The 20,670-nt window shown below is 28.4% G+C and overlaps 1 protein-coding gene across 3 annotated transcripts in view; it reads right to left on the bottom strand.

The window, feature by feature from the left end:
• The window catches only part of LOC132929317 (neuropeptide Y receptor type 2-like), a 170,171-nt gene that overhangs the window by 49,031 nt on the left and 100,470 nt on the right, over window positions 1-20,670 (bottom strand). For all 3 annotated transcript variants that reach the window (XR_009662091.1, XM_060994593.1, XM_060994590.1), the window contains one exon: window positions 13,397-13,572. Coding sequence is in view for 2 of the 3 variants with exons in the window: in XM_060994593.1 (XP_060850576.1) it covers window positions 13,397-13,572 (176 nt within the window). In the remaining variant the exon portion in view is untranslated. The remainder of the gene's footprint in view (window positions 1-13,396; window positions 13,573-20,670) is intronic.

The raw sequence follows: 20,670 nt of genomic DNA, 5'->3' as shown, positions 1-20,670 counted from the left end.
GTGAATTATAGCGATAAATTATTACATTTTCAAGTTCAACCAGAATTTTGTATCACAACTAAAAAGTCCTTTTATTATATGATGTTAACTATTTTTTATACCCTTATATATGGTTTGATATGCTAATACGAAAACGATGCATGATAGTTTGATGCAGTCGTACATGTAAGCAGATGGTGTGCATTAATGATGATCGGCAATGTATAAGTATTAAGTATGTCCCATCTCTTCAGGTTGGGTTATTTTGATCGGCCGGTACTTAATAATATTTTTACAGTATGCATTTTTTTCTGGTCACGATTACTATATAAATTAACATAATATAACAAACATTCTCTCACACACACACGCACGAACGCACACCACACATATATGTACAACATGTGCATTGTGCATAGTTCTGTATATAATACTAATATGTACGCAAATATTAATAGAGGGTTATCCTTTTTAGAGTATGCCGAGTACGGTCTCGTGTCCGACACTCGTTGACCGTAAAATTGTTTACACGTTTCAACGATGTGGGCGACTATAACTTCTAGACAAATCCGACGAATAAAATATACGAATTATAATAATAAAATAGTTTCAGAAAAATCACAATACATTTGACATAAGTTTGACTGCGTAAGCGTATTGTAATAATATAGAGTTCAATATTCGATTCCATAGTTCCTCCCTTAAAGGACATTTCCAAACAGCGGACGCCTTAAAATGGTGGAAGTTTATTTCGGGAACAAACGACTACCTGTCCAAAAACTAAACCCTCTAAATAGAAGAAACTTCTGAAAAGTGAACAACATTTAAGTGGCTAAAAGTGTCCGGTATTTGAACATCACGCAATAAAAATTATATGCTTCGTTTTAAAAACAAACATAAATTCACGATGTTGGCGAGTAACAATATTGCAAGACTTCGATAATATCTAAAAATCACTGCTTTTATATCGTGATTTTAGAAATTATTCATACAAATTGTATTAAAAGAATTTCCTTTTATTTAAATAACATTTTCAAAAATATTATATGCTTTTAAAAAACTTCGTTGTCACAATATATAATATAATATAATTTCGTTTAAATAATAGATATTTCTTTCTTTTAAAAGATATTAAAAAATATTAAAAACCTTTATACCTCACCTTTAGTTGGATTAATATACATTCTTTACAATATATGTCAATAATCGAATATTAAAATATTATTCATAATAATATTTTGGTGTCATTGTATGATCGAGTATTTTTTTTAATCAATTTAAAATCATATGTTATCCGTCATTGTGTCTAATAAATTATAATTGTTTAGTTTGAAATGCAAAAATAATAACATATTTTAACTTATTGATTAAAGAAAGTTTTTTGCTTTTATAAAAATCAACAAACAATTCGTCTCGTTACAAACAAATACAATTTACATTGTTAAAAGTTTGTTTAATGAACGTTATAATTATACGACCGGCTATAATAAAATATTTTACTGTTTCAGTGCGTCCATTTCATTTTATAATTTCGTTAATTTGTCTCACGTCCCAATTATAATGTCTAATCCAATAATGAATAGGAAGCATTGAGCCGAAATATGATAACTTTCGTAATGTCAGTCCGAGTAGTTAAACGATTATTTTAGTAAGGTAATAAAAATATCTATCAGATAAAAATTATTTTATATTAACGATTATAGTTTCTTCTTTCTGACAGCACTATACCTTACAATATCTAGTCCCCTATGGAGTATAACTTAGGAATTGTTTTGTTTGTATTCTCGCTCAATAACACTGACGGTGAGATAAAAATTAAAAACTAGAAATATAATCAATAAATATACGCGTTTCTGTTTCTGGATAAAATACATCGTCATTTTTCATTTTTATGGTTTTTTTTTTTAAATATATTATATCTTAAAAATTAAATTATAACATGGCGTCTTGTATAGGCAAAATATGTAGATCGAACTTCACGGTCGAAGGCATTTTCCAATATAATATTACAAGAATCGCACAATTATAGCAGAATACATTAAATATTACGATACACTATTATATACCCTCAAAATTAAAACTAATAAGTACAATATTATATAATTATATTCATGAGGTGAAATAATTTGTGTGAAATAGTTTTGTCTTTAATGATCGAATATAATTTTAAGTAGTTGAGAATTTATCAATAATTATTAGTAATTACCAAAAATGTTTATTTTCATAAACACAAATTTCAATGTAATTTTTGCAACAGCATTAATGCATTATATTATACTCAATAAATATAGATTTATTCAGTGTATATCTTTTTGCTTGAATATTTTTATTTGGATTGCTTCAATTTAAATTTTGCCTTATATCAATGATTATAATGCTTGATAGTACACATAAAAATACAAAGTGATTATGTATGGACCATTTGAATTTTTCTCAACTACTTAAAATTATTTCCGTTTTTTTTTTGCATATTTTGTTTGGCTATTAAAAATATATTTTATTTAAAGTAGTAGGGAGGTGGCATTTTATTCATAAATACTATTTTATTTTTTATTCGTAGAAATTAAAAAAATAAAAATATTACTATAGCAATTGACATTTTCATTTTATAATTACTTTTTATCGTTTTTTTATTTAATAGCTCTAATAGTTATATGGAAGCTGTTAAATGTATATACATATATATATATATTATTGGCAACTTAATAATAGCTTATCATCTTCTATTAATTTGCTATATACCCCGTTAATCAAGAGAACATAACTGGACGGCGACCAAAATACGTCGTTGTGTGTAAATCACTCACCATCAGTAATATGGCAACGGTAGCATGGTGAGGAAAATCCATTATTTGGATGTACGATCGACTTGCGTTCTCTCGACGAACGAAATATTATAATATCAAAAATCAAAATTATATTTATTTACCATTTCGTGTTAATATTAATAAGGGCGTAGTATAAGGGCGTCATTTTTCTTATAGTAATTATTGCTAATTGATTGTTGTAGTATCTAACAATATTGTCCATTATAGTTATTTCTGTAAATACGAAATATCTAATAATTGTACTATATTTTTACTTTTCGTGCTGTAAATCATTTCATATTATGTATAGTATTCAAAATGTAAATAGTATAAAGCAACATAGTATTACCATTTACATCATGTTATCTCTCTTAATTTATCTATAGTTGTAGCCTGTAAGTATACATATTATACTACAATCTCTATACATATATACGCGCTTACACAATCACCTCACACTAGTGCTCACTGGTTCTGCACAGCTATCCTGTCCGTTTCCTCTGACTCGCTTTACATATCTAATACATCGGTTGGTCGATGAATAGTAGTGCAGGCGAAATGTTTCAAACGCACTATCTATAATAAAGATATATAATATGATTATCCGTTCCCGGCCCGTACAAATGTATTCATCTAAGACGTATAAAGTATTAATTAAGGACCAGTCACTATTGTCGTTATTAAATCAAGATTTCCTACTATGATCTTTAATTATATGGTATCCACCTAAAAATAGATTAGGTATAAGCAAATTTATATTTAAATAACTGTTGGCGATTTCAAACGTAATACCTGTCGACAGAAATGTTTGGATTAATTTATGAACTTTATATCTGAAAAATTTCAACGATATAAGAACAAAAATTAATCATATGATAAAGATAATTATTTTAGTTAGTGATGATGAATTTAAGGAAGTTCTAGTTTGAGGAGACTTGAATACAGATAAATTGTTTATAATGGGATAGAGCAAATATCACATATGGCATACCAATATAACCACTATAGTCTTCATTCCACTATATTTGAGAATTTACATTTAAAAGTAACGCTATAGGCACATTAACAGTTTGTTATGTGTCTTATGGCGGAGCGCGGGTCACTCACACAAGTACACGAGTGCATTGTGTTTAATAGCTAAGGCAGCGGTATAATGTAATGACGATGCAGTAATTAAGGAAATAGTTTAATATGGGGGACCGGGCAGGAGTTATAGTTAAGGACAGTGCTCGTAGAGTCAAAGGATAATAAAGTACAGCAAATAGTAATGTAGATAGTAAATTGAGTCAAGTTAGTTATTATTAGTCTTCTAAAAGTTTAAAATTAGTTTGGAAATAAATAATATGTGCTACTGTGTTACGCTTATCTCCTTATGTTTTTTACACAAGTGCCCGGGAAATGAAAACCAAGTAGCTACCAAACATTTTTAATAATATAATATTAAACAATTACAGCTATATTTTTTTACAACTGCAGGCGATTCTCGTACAGAATATACATGCAATATGTGCAGTGTTGTTGCTTCGAAGACAAAACACGCAATCGTAATAATTGTGTTTACAGTGGACTATTTGGATTGATTAATTGCTCTAATTGTATTTATTTTGCGTTTGTTGTTTAGACTGTGGACTGATTGTTGTTTTAGGCTTTTTTACAAATAAAAATAACATTCGTTCTGCTGCGCAGTAATACATTGTCACGGGCACTCAGTTGTCGGTAAGAAGTTCGGAACGCGCTTGCAGTTGACGTACTCGCGTATTAATAATTCTTCGAGAAGTTAAACTATGCATTATATAAGAAACGAAAAAAAAAAAGAAACGGTAAAATGTCTGAACCTTTTATAACCGTATATACGCAGGTACGTGTAAGTGACCCGAAAAGATTCGCCTGCACGCGGTGTGCGATCGGATGAGTGGATATACATCTTTAAACTAAAATTTATGTATAATACATTATAATATGTACTTAAAATATATATATTATGCATAATGATAATGGTCTAACGACGAACGAAATTATGCCTTAGTACGTCTGAATTTATAATTGGGCTGTGTCAACAACGAGCGAACAGACGCCAGACGCATGAGCAATGTTTAATAGAACCATTTCAATATTAACACACGTGTACGCGCACGCAGATACCGCGCAAACGTATAGCATCCGGTCATCGGGGAGTAGTTATCTGGGCGATGAGAGCACAACTGATCATTATTTTAAAATACATACGACCATCGCCAACAACGAGACGTGACTACGGGTGTGCCGTGTGTAGTTAACAGCTGATATATTATATAATAAACGTTCTTATCAATTACGGTTAGATGTGCGTTTGTGTGTACAATAATATTATGTAATATAATATTGATTTTACAGCGCATAAGTGATTTTCAAACGAGTATAACGCGTATTTTGCGTGTTTGTGTGCGTTTACGGTGTCATTGGTGTAAATGGTGACATTGATTGAAAAAAAAAGTATTTGTAAAAGCGCAGAAAATATTCTGCATAAAGATATGTTAAGTAAGCTGTACCAAAAAGTACTAAACTTCAAGTGTTCTGTATAATTTTATATAAAGTTTGGAACGTTATAGTGTGTATTGTGAGTGTGAGTGTGACAGACTGAGAGAAACGTTCTCTTAAAATATCGCAGTAGTTACTACAGTACACTCCACAGGCGTTTAGTTATTTAGTGAGGAATATGCGACTATATAGTTTTGAATTGCAATACATATTCTTTATTTTATACTATTACATAACAATTCAGTCGGATAGATATCAGCTTTAAATTTATCGTTTGTTACATTATTTTTTTCGTTGGAATTTTGTCATTTTTTTTTTTTTTACTTTTCTTTTGACTATGCATAAAACGAGAACTACTGATCATTCACCACTCGAGAATAAATTCTTAATAACGTCAGTGACATGATATATTATTAAAATACGACTGAAAGAGTTTGTTTTTGTGTATAAAGGTACGCGTATTTTACCACGTTTATGCGACATTTTACGCAACAGAGGTATCCGTTTTATAAGCAATGTAGGTATAGTGGTCGACAGAAGCGATTTATGTAGAACAAACACACATCGCGAAACGGGATTTAAATTATATTTTTTTATCGGATTTCCATTTTTGATTTTATTTTTTATTTTTTACTACCACGAAAACAATAACAGATTTTATGTCCGCACGGGAATAGCTACGGCATGGGTGCATATTGATTATTGATATTTACGTTTCTCTAACGGGAAAAAAGTATATTTATATTTTATGAGAAATCCTCCAAGACAACATCGTAACGTACAGTAGTGTACACTTTGTTGTCGTTGCGCCTCTCGTAAAGCATTCCGAGGAAATGGGTCGAGACTAAAGACATGCCGAGAAAAAAAAAGAAAAACAGGAATAGTTAAACAAAACGCGGGTACCTCAAAATTGATATAACTACTATACGTGGTCTCCGCAGTCGGTCGACGAAACGATTGAATGGAAAAATGCATATTCGATGCGGGTGAAATATGAGTTTATTTTCCAATTTGCGTGCATTTTTTTTCCTTTCCCGTTTCTCGCGAAGAACTTACTATATTTTTTCTCATTGTTTTCACCCTTCGTCCTGTTTCAGTCTTCCGAGAACTTTATAACGATAACGCGCTCGCACACACACGCGTACGCATAATGTACATAATATCGTACACACGGCTATTGCAAGTGTATTACAATATTATTATTGCTATGCATTTACGTATACGAACGATATCCGCTCGCCTGAGCGATACTATCGACGCGCGAGGTACGCATTTAAAACGCGTTCGACTGTTGCTTCCGCGAAACACATAATGATTATTGCGTACACGTGCGTACAATACACTGATTAAAGATAATATTATAGCGACGAGAAGTGTAAGTGTGTGCGTGCGTGTGTGTATCTATTAGTCTATTAGTGTATAATACTATTATATTGAACTCCCTAGCTGTCCGGTGCATGACGTGGTGTGTCATAGTTCGCATTGGTCACCCGCGTCACGTCATCGGCCAAAGTAAGTACCTATTATAGTATTATATACGAGCTTCACCGCTGCTTTTGGCAGAGTACACATGAGTACTTACTAGTATTATCGTATTGTTATAATAATTGACATATACATAGTTCCGGTTCCGAACGATCGGAATATGATATTGTTATTTTTATACTTTGCTGCTTTACACGCGTAATGATTAATCAATAACATGTTGTTGCATTACATGCATCGTCTTATAGATCAATCGGATTGTGCATTTCGGAGCGTTGAATCTTTATACATTTTTAAAAGCACACGCATGCCACATAACTCTAATCGTTGGTAAAAAAAGAGAAAAAAAATGATAAATTATCGTGACTCAGTACGAATCCATCCATAACCATCCCCCATGTTCACGATCTATGGGGTTCTAACTAAACCAATACACTTAGAAAGTAGTTTTCTGAGTTACTAGTGTGACGGACTATCAAAGTGTACTTTGTAAGTTTTGACAGTCGACAGGGTTTTTTTTTTAATGATACCTAGTCTTGAACCTGGGAAATATTGTTTAGTCCGGAGATTTACTTCTATCGGCCATTAATTATAGTATTCACATCCATATGATATTTACCAAGTATGTTCATTTTCTTGTTAGTATCTTTTTAAAAATCTCCAAGGACAAAACATGTTATACTAAAATATAAATAATTAAACGTCTAAAGTAAAAAAGTAAAAAAATCCAGGGCAAAGTAGGTAAGTAATAACCCACGAATAGGTAAAAAAAAAAAAAAATTAACATTGAGTTGAATTCGACATGGATTCAGATTTAACTATACGCTATGTATAGTTTGAATCAGTTAAAGCCTTATTGTATATTTTTATAAGCCAAATATTACCAGACAGTATGCCAATTAAAAAATACATGCGATTATCGTGAAAAATTGTTCGTTTTAATAAATTCGTAATAATTTTAACTTAAAACTTTTAAGTTTAGTTAAATACTATATTGTTTATGAACTATTAACTTATAGCTTAATGTTTTGTATGATTACTACTTAATTAATTGTTTGTCTTGACTTAACTAACTAGTATGGATTGCATTCATCAATCAGCCTGTCTAAGACTTAAGATCGTGTTCAATAAATGTTTGCTTTAAAAACGAAACGGTGCCACTGGTATCTATGATATTGCGTGTATACAATGTCTAAAACGTTTATTTTTCGTCTACACATGTCACATACACAAACTACAAAGACATACATACATGTGTATAATATATTTAAGCATATAACGTGTGTGAGAAAAGGGCGGAACACCGTTTCCGTTTATACTTTAGCACGAAGACGTCGGATTTGTGGTCAGTAGTATTTTTTTTCTTCCGTAAAACACTATTCTTAGGCTATAAGCTTTTAGAACCACATGAGATGTATGGTTTGTTTTTTCGCTTTCGGGTTTTGTATGCCGCACAGAGAATACACCTAATGGAGCTTCTTTTCGTTATAAATTCCAAATACTTTTTAATATTAATCATAAAGGAACTATCAGATGCGTAGTCATATATAAAGCTTTTTTATGTTTACATTTTTTTTTTTAAAGGAAGACTTTTACAAGTTGAACTTTTTTAACTTAAAAAACATTATTGAAACTTGCAAAAAAAAATTGAAAAATAAAATATTAAAAATCAAAGGTCTGAACATTTTTATAATATTTATATATCATATATTTATAATATGCTTTATATAAGTAAAATAAATAACTATACATGGACTTTAATCCAACGGGGCTTTTTATAAATAATAAATTTTCCCATTCTCGCATAAATATATATATATAATATATAGATACTTTTAAAGTTTTGTAAAATACGTGACCACTTAGTCCAACGAGTATAATACCATTTTTAAACGTATAAAATAGAAGTACTATAATAAAACAATTCTAAAATATACAAAATTATTTTATTCATACACAATTTACTAGAAGGATTTTACGTGGTTCGCGTATGATTAAAATTGTAGAAACTTCATCATAGTCTATTCTTGTCATAAAAAAAAAACAACTGAATACAATAATAATAACTACAGCCAAAATTAAGTAGTACATTTATAATATATATATATATATAGATTTCAAGTGGGGACGTTCAATATCTTTATGCAAACATTCACAATGTGCAGTTTACATTTAATGTACAATGTTTACGTAATGAATATAGGAATTATATTATGGTAAATAAATAGCTATTATCTAGCCATTATATTATAGTTTAAAAATATTTTGGCTATTTTTGAATAATTTAATGATGTTTGAAATGATCGATATTTATATAAAATATCGATAGACAAATGTATTTATAATTTACAGTATATGTGATGTGATGAGAAAAAAATATGTTCAATGTACAGATTATAATCGTTTATGTAAATAATAATAAAAAAAAAAATTCGCATTGTAATTTGAAATATAATATTATCCCGACCATTAATTCAATTTTACAAGACATCGATGAATTCATACATACTATTACATATTAAACTGGTGTAAAATCTGAAACACTGTTTTGTGCAACGTGTCAACTTTTGTATGAATACATATTACAATTATACTGAAATTCGCATTTGTACATCCATGAAATCCTTGATTACATTAATTTGCGAACACGTGTGCGACTTGTGGTGATAATATCGTTAATCCCTTTATACTCGAACAATAATTATGTTCGTATAATGTATGTATTAATACGTATTATTATATACATATTTATATATATATCGTTATATTTTGGTGTTGATCGCATAAATTAATGCATCTCTCCGTCGCAAAATATGCTCCCTTCTAAAACCGTCCGAATTGTTCTTTCTCCCTCACCCAAGTACGCTGATTAATTACTAACGATTGCCATATTATAGTGCGCGGTGGTTAAAGTGTGACACTGTGATGAATATCGACTGGATTTAATATTAAAATATTGTAATATAAATTACAGACGTGTCGTGCAAGTGGGGTGGTCGACAGTCGTAACGATAGCTATTTACATGGCGGAAATGTACCGGACAACCATATTATTGCCTACGGTATAATATGAATAAGAACAATAATCAAAGTTATAATAATAATAAGCATTATAACTTAAATGAAATTATGTTACACATAAACTATAATATATATAATACGATTTTCGTGTCTTTCGGTTGTACAGAAAATGTATCAGTATGGAAAGTTTTTGACTTGCGTTTTGACAGATCCTATTACCTTTTTTTTTATTATCAAAACCTTAAATAGATGCCACTGTACAAGTAGGTACACAATTTCAGTTATAATTTACAGAAAATGATTGGGGTCAAACGGTGTTGTGGTTGTATCAATTTTGTGTTGAAATTACATCCAGTGCGATAATCATAACTACAGAAATCATCATAAAAAACCAATTTCGAAAGACACTATGCTATGTATGTTTTCAGTTACATTACTAAAGCTAACGATAATATATATATATATATACATGAACTCAAAGGGGCAAAGGTTGATCACTTCATCCTTATCTCTGCTGTAACTTAATGTTGTTTTCATTTAAAATGTATTTGAGATTAATCATAAAATATAACGATCAACAAGCAATACATTTTGGTATTGTATTTATATATATAATATAAATACAATAAAATACCTACCAAATATTTATTGTTTTGTGTTAAAAAAAATTAAATAAAAAATAATTTCAACGACATAGGTAATTACAATAAATTTTCCTAGAAATTGTTCCTTATCGAAATCAAGTTATTAAGATTATATGAATATATTATATAATTAGGTTAACCTAACCTAACCTAATATATTGTGATTATTATTATTATTATTATTGTTGCCTATAAACTAATCGAAGATTGTTTGATGAAATTGATTTATTTAATTTTTTATGATAAAAGTGTAGAGCATTAATATACGAAAATAATTTGTATATAATAACTAATAAGTAAATAATGTACATAATAGCTTTTCTTGAGTAAATATGATTTTGCATACAAAAATAGTTTTATAATAACAACAATTATATATTATATTATATATAATTTAAATAATACCAAATACAATTAAACAAAAACCAAAAACTATTATACTTATCATTATAATTTATATAAATACCATATTAAAGATAAGATAACTGAATTCCAATGAAAATTTTTAAGTAAATAAGTAATATTATGCTATTAAAAAAAAGCAAAATTTAATAATTTATTTTAAATACATTTTTTAAATAATATCCATCATTACTGAGGCTAAATACAAAAATTAAAAAAAAAAGTTATAATAAGATATTACATAGGTACTTTATAACATAGTTTTTTTTTCAATAAGTACCTACAAAAATAACGTCCACATGGTGCATACTGCATAATAGTGTTTTAATGTTGTAAATAATATTACTATACATAAAAATGTGCGCATTATATAACAGTATAATGTTGTAGGAATATATAGATTATAGTCAAGTTATAGTTAAGTAAAAAACTTATCAACAAAATTATAAGATGTTATACAAATGGCCACCTTCTTCTATCAAATCATTTCAATGTCATATTCAATTATCACGTATTTTTACCATATTCCGTATGTGCATATATTATCGTGTATATTATTTTACACATATGCGTACACAATTGCAATAATCGTATTAAGAGATGCTTGCAATGGCTACAAAAACGTGTTTTGGATAATATCCGTGTTCAAAATTTTCATCCCCCAAAATTACACCACTGATTATGTATACAAAACGTGTACGCAGTCATTTATATTACTAAAGGTCTATTTTTTTTTTACGAGATAATTGTATTTCTCGGTTTGAATTTATTGCACTTTGCACGAAAACTTCTCTCCCTTCATAATATTCCCTCTTGGACTCACAAATGAAAGTGTAATATTTTTATATCAACGTGGCGGCCGCGTAACTCAGGTCCGAATAAGGCACGTTATAATAACCACTTGGTTTTGGGAGAGTGGCGCGCGGAGATCTGTACTACACTACAGTACATGTTATAATATAAAAACTAATATGACGGAGCTTAGAGGATAAAACTAGTCAGGAATACATATATATGTATCGGAAAATTCGAGTTATTTTGTTTATGTATTATTTGCTTTTAACTTAAGTGACTGGTAAACATTGCGCAGCACGACCGGCGGTGGGTAGACGGCGAAAAATATTATGCATTTCTATATAGGCGCCGCTTGTGTACTGTGTAGTACAATGGCGGTGGCGGCATTAGCAGTCCGATGGGAAATCATCCAAGATGTTACAGCGAGATTTTTTTTCCATGTTGTTGCTAAACTCTAAACCTAATGGACTGAAATAAAAACATCTCGCTATTCCGTTTAACAATACGCCGTGGTGACGACGGAGATCGATACAAAAATAATTCTAGAGGTAATTTTACGCCATGAGCCCGCGGCGTTTGTATGAAATACAATATTATTTATAATATTATATACGTCAATACGCAGCCACAATTGCCAGATATTATTATTATTATTATTGTTATTATTGTTATAACGATACGCAAGAACTTACAAATTGCGTGGATTTTTTTCCTGCGCCCACTTACCACCCGTTCCCCACGGGACAATACAATATCACGTTATAATAACATAATATTGTAATTTAATGACGGGAGTTCGAATTTGATACTAAAGACGTATACTGCAATACATTAATACGTCGTGTGTTTGGATTTCGGATCTAGTAAAAACGTATTTCCATATTTTCTACGCGTGATATATACCTTCTACACTTACACGCATTTACTACATTTACTAGTATAATATACTACAACAGCACTACGCTTGTATAGGTTGCTTGTTGTACTTCTATACTATGATTGTACTGGTGATTCGCTAAACACGACCGTCTTATTTTCTTTAACAATTAAATCATTCTGAATATGATTTTTAAAAGTTTTAAGTAAACCCTAAGAACATATTTTTGAATATTTGATATATTTTGTAACGTATTTTTAAAGAATATCGTGTAACGATGATACCAACAACATGGAACTTATGTTTTTAAAATGAGAACCTTAGGCCTTTTTTCACATCAAATTTTTCAGCAGAGATGTATAATATATATATATATTTGTTTTATTTTTGATATACCTAAATAAAAATTGTGAGCGGATTCCGATTTTTTAAGCATTATATATACAAAGGAGTTTTTGTAGCACCATTTGTAAAGACTATTATCCATATTATACACATTTTAATTACTCAGAAATTAACCGTTTGAATTTTGATTGAGATACATTAAAATTAAAAAAATATATATCTACTGAATAATTTAAATTAAAAAAGGGGTTTTCTGAAAAACAAAAGTTTGTTTCACTACGCAGTATTCTTTAAGTGTTATAAAATAACTTAAGTACTTGGAAAACATATAGACTTGTGTTATATTTAAAAGTTTCAATTATTAGATTATGAAGAACTGCATTATTAAAGAAAAAATAGTATGATGGTATATCTTAGTGAATAGCCCTATATACAATCATATTATATTATTATTAATTATTCAAAGTATTTCTATAATGTAAAAGCACTTGTTTATATTATATTATATTATACTCGTAATATACCTGTTAGTCCGGCTCTTTCTTTCGCGCTCCACTTCTTCCCGCCTTGCGTTTTTCGTCGACGTGCCCGGCTTGCATCTGGCCCGGTCGTTAAGTTTTAACCAAACTCGGACATAGCAAAACGCTATGATCAGGAATGGCAGAACAAACTGTAGAATCGCAGTAATGGCACCAAAAATCTGAGGAAATCGTAAAAAATAAATTAGTATCAATATCTACCTATACGGTTATAATCTAAACACGTAATATTTTTATTTAATTTTTTTAGTGAAACCTAACCTATGTTCGGCCTTATTAATTTTGTCATAAACGAAATAAATAATTTGGAATTTTTTATGTTTGAGACTTTGAGAGAAATAATATGAAGAAAGATCTTGAAACAATATAATATCCAAATATTTTGTTATTATATTGTATTACAAAAAAAAAAAAATATATTAGATGAGTATATGACTTTATATTTTATTATGGAAGATATACTGTAAATAATTGTTAACTCATTTTAAATTGTTTACAAAATGTAGGAAATATTCATAACTATTATTATAGGTTCTAATAAATAAGGTATTAAACTAATTAATTTCTATTTTATAGTAAACTCAGTTCAAATAATCAAAATTAAATCTAACACGCAATGTATTAAAATATTTATAATATTCTATATTCAATTTTATTTATCAATTGTCCTCTCGATAAAATTAGGTGTCTGTTAAAGTGTTAAGTAGAACATTTTAAAACTTTTTATTTGTATGATAACTATTATTTATTATTTTTTAAATTTAATTTTACTGTTAGAAATCTTTAAACGATTTTCTGTGATAATTATAATATTGTAATATTGTTTAAGATTTTTTTGTTTATTATTACAATTCAAGTTCTGGAAGCACATTGATATAACGGATGTTTATAAGCTACCAGAGGGTATTGTATATTTACTCATACAACAAAAAATATATGTAGACATTTTTATTTTGCTTAAGTGATTTATTTAAAAGCTTACATGTCAGAAATTACGAAGAATACACTGTGTATAGCGCATAATATTGTTTATACCTAACTAATCGCATTTATACTCGTATGTTAAAAATTCTCTTTCATAACCTAATATGTTTAATGTACGTATTTTTTTGTTATTTTTTTTTCTTTTCTAAAAAAAAAATAAAAATATTAAAGACGTAGAATAGAATATTGTAAAACATGACTTTGCTGTGTTGAAGGTTAAACGATCGGTAAATAAATGAATAAAAATGTAGCAGATCTGTTCATGAATGTGTAATAACATGATAGCTTAGAATCTAAGCTTTAGATCGTAATATGACGAACGAAAAATACTTGCAAGACCTACAAAACAAAAGATTTTTCACAGCACACGATCTCGAGCAAATAGCCAATTTGTCTATAGCAACTAAAACATCCTTAAAATTCCTAAATAAATGTATTATATATTATTATTATTATTATACCAACGTACACATATTATATATTTATATTATATTATATTATATTATATTATATTATAGAGTAAAACTCATAAACGCATTTTAATTTTAGATGTAGCACAGCATAATAAACAAACTACGATATTATATTGTTGTGGTTCATATACAAATGGTTTTTAGTGAAGCGATATAATAATAATAATAATATTATAATGCAAGAAAATAAATATGAAGTTTCAAACGTGGATATTAGGCAATAGTAAAACATATTTTTTCCTACCTACATGCGTGACTTTATTATTATAATTATTATAGTGGCTCACTACGATATTAATGCAATGTAAAAAACATTAACTATATACGATAATGTCATTAAACGTATATTTTACATCACAACGGAATAGCATAAATGTTATTAATGTTAAACGCTTTGGAAAATTGCGTTTCCTATTGCGGCGTACGATGCAGCTATACATAAATCCGAAAACAAAAAAAAACACCTAGTGGCAGTCTCATTATATCTGTGCCTACTGTACAGTGTACGATATTTGAATAATAGCCATCATAAATATAATAATACAAAATTAATAATAATAAAAAAAATAACCGTATAAGACTATAATACATAATACAAACAATTAAAAATTGTTTATACCTAACAATTTATTATACTGTTTACCCCGCGCGCAGTATTTTTTTCGACTTAACGCCATTTACCAGTTCGCCAGTGTTGGTTTTTTTCTCCCCAATCAATAAATAATAGGCAAAATAATTTTTTCAAATCTAAGTGATGATTTCAACTTGATACATAGCTAAAATAGTTCTTTTGTGTGTCGATAAAAACCACGTACTTTTATCTGCTTCAATGTTTCGCAGCGCAAACCAATATTGATCAGATTTTTTTTTCTGTTGAGTTGTATTATTAATTCATACATGCATCCCTTTATTTTTATTCTAGGTACTATGTCCTGGACGAAGAAAGTAATTTAGATATTTTTCTTTCGGAGGATAAAATATAAAATTAATGTTTTAATAATAGTATAATAGCATAAATATTAACAATAATAGTAATGGATATTAATTTATAAAATATATTTTTTAATCACAGTTCATTACTGTGGCATCCAACCTGTGCATACTACCGGTATGTTACGCTCTGAATATGTCAGAATTTATCCTTAAAAAAAAACCATTATAACGTCTGCCTTACTTGAAATAAAAATAAAATTTGTATTTAATTCAAAGCACAGTTTTTGTTTTTGGCTTAAATGTAAATTTTAATTTTTAAAACAATGCTGTTACCATAATTTTGTCATTATCCTACGCCATAACGTTGTGTGTCTCGTTTTAGCATGGCGCGTCCAGTGGCAGTGAACTTTGCTCATATAGCAGTAATTAAACCCCAATCTACGTCTGCAAAAATTAAATCCGGGTAAACTTTCAAAAATAACATTAATAAAGATTCCAGAAATTTGAAGACTAAACAAAACTTTAACTACTTCAAACAGCAATGATTCAGTCTTTTCATTTATCACTGCAAATTTGAGTAGCGCTCTATCTGTCGTAAGGACTCTTGCCCCATCAAATAGTACAAAAAAAAAGTTTTCCAGTACTTTCGAACAAATTTAGTTACATAAAAAAATAAGTAAAAATCAAAAATATTTTTTTTTAAATCGTTTCGAAGTACATGCACATGACGAACCTGTCTTAAATAAACAATTATCCTGTTGAGTGTATAAACAGTGAGGCAAAATAATAGGTACTTCCATTCTACCTATAATTGCAAGTGACATTATTAACTCCTCTGATATTTGCTCAAGCATTATTAAGCTGGTTGACATAGATAGTAATTATGATATTCCAACAATAATTAATTTTCGAAAGTTATTCAAAACTATATACTGACTATTTAGGCATTCAACATAATTGTAAGCAGGTACAATGGCAGTGAGACATAACGTTTCAAAGTATTGTCTCATAAAATAATTAAATCTATAGTATTGGTTTATTTCGTTGTTTCTTTTAATACATTATCAAATACAAACATAATGTATTTGAACTTATTTAACGGATTATTGCTTTTTTTTTTTATATAAATCCTGATATGGGATGACACTAATATGATGTTTGGCCTTAAATAACCTCGAATGTTCACCGTCGAACTATATGCCCCCGTGAGTTAAAATGCTCGCACAATACGCACTGATTCAACACATTAAAAAGGACAAATGTACAATTATACTATGGACAGCTACGACGAGAGTGTTAGATGGCGTACTGAGATTTGGTAAGACATTACGGGAAGTCTTCGTATTTCTTCAATGAATGGACTTGAATACTGATAGTCCGTTGGCTGTGTAATAGCCATTTGGGCGTAATCGTTTGTACTTTATTGATTGGACGTGAGCCGTATTTATTTTGAAATTTCAAATTAATTTAAAAATTATCAATTCTCAAACTTACGGAGAACTTTATTGCTGTTAAATATTATACACGTGCATATTATTATTCGTATTTTGACGTGATATTATGTTTGTTATGCCTACGATAAAATAATTCTGTAATAAATGTTACAGATCACAAATTTACTCATTAAGCCTATATCACACGTACTGACAGTGAACTTAGATTTAAATACAGAATGCACTGAATAATAAGTATTAACTTAAAAACGTTAGTGAACTGTTTATATAGTCACCACTCTCTGAATGGAAGGTATATATTTTAAAGGGGTTGGTCGAAGGATCTCTTGAAACGGTTTTCAATCCTACTTAACAAATCTTATTGAAGGTTTTCATCTCTCTACCTAAAATGTCATATTTGGTTCATCTTTTTTAGGCATAGCAAATATTAGTTCTAGAGTTACACAGAGTGGCGTCCTCTCTTAATTTATATACAGTATAAACGCTTTTGACAAATAAACCTCTCCAACACATTAGTTGCTACTTTTATGAATGACAAGGTTATATTATTATTTCATACTTCATAATATTATCCAGATGCTACTTCCTTAAATCTCTATAACTAACTTGAGTTCCTATATAATAAGTGTGATACAAAAAAATGGCACTTCAAAGTAAATCAATCGAAATTTGCACAAACCACATTCACTCTGTTGTGATGCACCAGAGTCATTGAACCCACATCACCTTCTCGCTTCATGCTTATACATACAATTCTTAAATTTGAGTTAAATTAAATAAACAAACTATTTTAAATTAAAATTGACTTAAGCATTCATTTTGAATCCACGAATTTAAGAGACGAAAGTGTGTACGCTGTAATATAATATATTATATTAATATAATATAATGGAATAGGTACACAATCAATATTATAGAAAAAATTGTAATATAATAAAATAACTTTTCAGATATAATATTGGTTGATACAATATATATATTTATATTACTTAATTTCTAAATAAATACTATGATTATAATCATAGCACGAAAAGTTTTACAATTAGTCACGTGGAGTTAAATATATCCCAGATGACTTAATATATTATGTAAAAATACCTAACCCAAAAATGATGATAAATAACTTTGTGCACATCTACACCAAAACATGAACGTTGGAAGACCATTATTATTTTAATAATAAAACCCTGAAGTTTCTAGAAATTCACCCCACATGGCTATCAAATGGTTAATTTTAAATAACAATATATAAACTAAATAAAATATAAAATCCTTATGTGCAAATCTTTATTATTATGCTCATACAGACAAATGGTATTAAAACTTAAAATGATGACAAAAAAATAAAATATAATCAAACTTGGGGCTATAGCAGTACAATACCTACCGCTGAAATGTGATCTACGCGTATTTATTATAAGTTGAAAATTAAGATAATAAAAATCTTAATGTATTTTACAAGCAACTAGCAATATTATTGTGTACATTTATATATTTACATATACACTTACATAATGTAGGTTACATTTATATAATAGACACTGATCTATGTATACAGATCATATAATTTTAAAAAAATTTCATAATAAAATGTTATGCATATCATACTGATTGTTTTTCCATTAAATTCAGTGCAAAGCTAATAACTTTATAAACAATAAAATACGCATACACTCAAAGTATAAAATTTATATATTATTCACTTAAACGATTGTATAAAGTATAAACGAGACTTTAAAATTAAAAATACTCGTTTCTCAATACGTTTAATGATAATTTGGACTATTAATTATTATAATTATATAATATGCTGTGTTTGACTCACAAAAATGTCACAGAAACTTGGAAGTTGAGAAACTTCCGTTGTGACTTTGGTTAAATATGTTACATGAACGGCTAACATTTTGAACAGCTAAGGGAATATTAAACAAATCTATACCCGCTTAATAAATAATATAAATACTAAGAAATCTGTGCAAGTCAAAGGAAAACTTTTCAATATCAAATACATACACTGCGAACATAACTATATATTTTTCAAAATATTAAGTTTATATAATATGTCATTTTAATGGCCTATATTGTTTTAGGTTAAAAATATATAGGTATCAACTTGTATTTTATAACTATATTAATGAGATTATTAGTAAGAATAATAGTAACCATATTATTTCGAAAAACAATCAAAAACTAAAAAAATTAATAATTTACAAACGGATACATTATTTTTTTTTTTGACGATACGGTCGTGGTCATTAATTTCAAAGTAAAAACTGGGTAATATATGGGCAGAACAAAATTAATTTAATTTTATAATTATCTTTGCTCAATTGGATATTTATTTTTGTTGATAAAATAGTATATTTATGGTATTATGCATGTTTCATATTATATTGGATTAATATTACAATATTTTTTTGTTTTTTTATATAAAATTTTAATTAATTACCGCTTTGGTAAACTCGCAGTAAAAAATATAATAAATAATGATTAATGAAAAAGTTTTATTTATTCTGGTATTCTTTATTCGTTTTATTTGTTTTGCGCTATTAAAATGAGCAAAAGTATAATTAATAATACGATATTATTGTAAATTGTTTTTTTTGTATGAAATGACAAAAAAACTGAGTGTTCCAACGTCAAATTAAAAAAAAATAAGACAATAACGATTATTGTGTGTTTGGATACGATAAATTTAAATTATTAATATTTTATAATTTTATTGTAAAGCATATTTTAACTTACTGCATGTTTTGGATATAATATGATGGTTTTATTTATACGTTTGTGTGCATGCGTGTATACTACGATGCTTAAAACGAAATGTCGATGCTTTATCTGTACTACCAAGTTAACTGTGTCTTAAGGTAAAGAAGAAAGTTTACAGTTTAGTCATTCTAGACGAGATTTAATAGTATTACACACACACACACACACACACACACACACACACACATAGATATACATTAAGTGCGGTTTTAGTTTATAAATCGACTTTATTTCAACTACAAATTTTCGAAATTCGATGTCACATACTATGAAAGAGATTTATTTTTCTCTTAAAAGTCGCTACTTAACAAGACAATAATAAACAAAGCATAATATATAGTGGCGTAGGTTGTTAGATGTACGTTCATATTATGTGTATTATAAATTATATAATATGAAGGGATATCGAAAGAGATTTCATTTTTGATTAGTTACCGAATAATATGGAGTTTTAAACGCAGGCAGTACATTATCAACCGTAATACTTACATATTATTGTATTATTGTAACATTAAATCGTCGAAACATTTAATAAACGTCTTGAACATTTTTCCAGTATCATAAATATTTGATAAATAATTATTTATACTTTATAATTTTATATACTCGTGCTCTTATATCGCCATAATGTGAAACATTAAATAAC

The sequence above is a fragment of the Rhopalosiphum padi genome, chromosome 4 (assembly GCF_020882245.1).
Source record: "Rhopalosiphum padi isolate XX-2018 chromosome 4, ASM2088224v1, whole genome shotgun sequence".
NCBI classification, from domain to species: Eukaryota; Metazoa; Arthropoda; class Insecta; order Hemiptera; family Aphididae; genus Rhopalosiphum; species Rhopalosiphum padi.
Note: the sequence above shows the minus strand (reverse complement) of the source record. Positions and strands in the feature narration are given on the sequence as shown.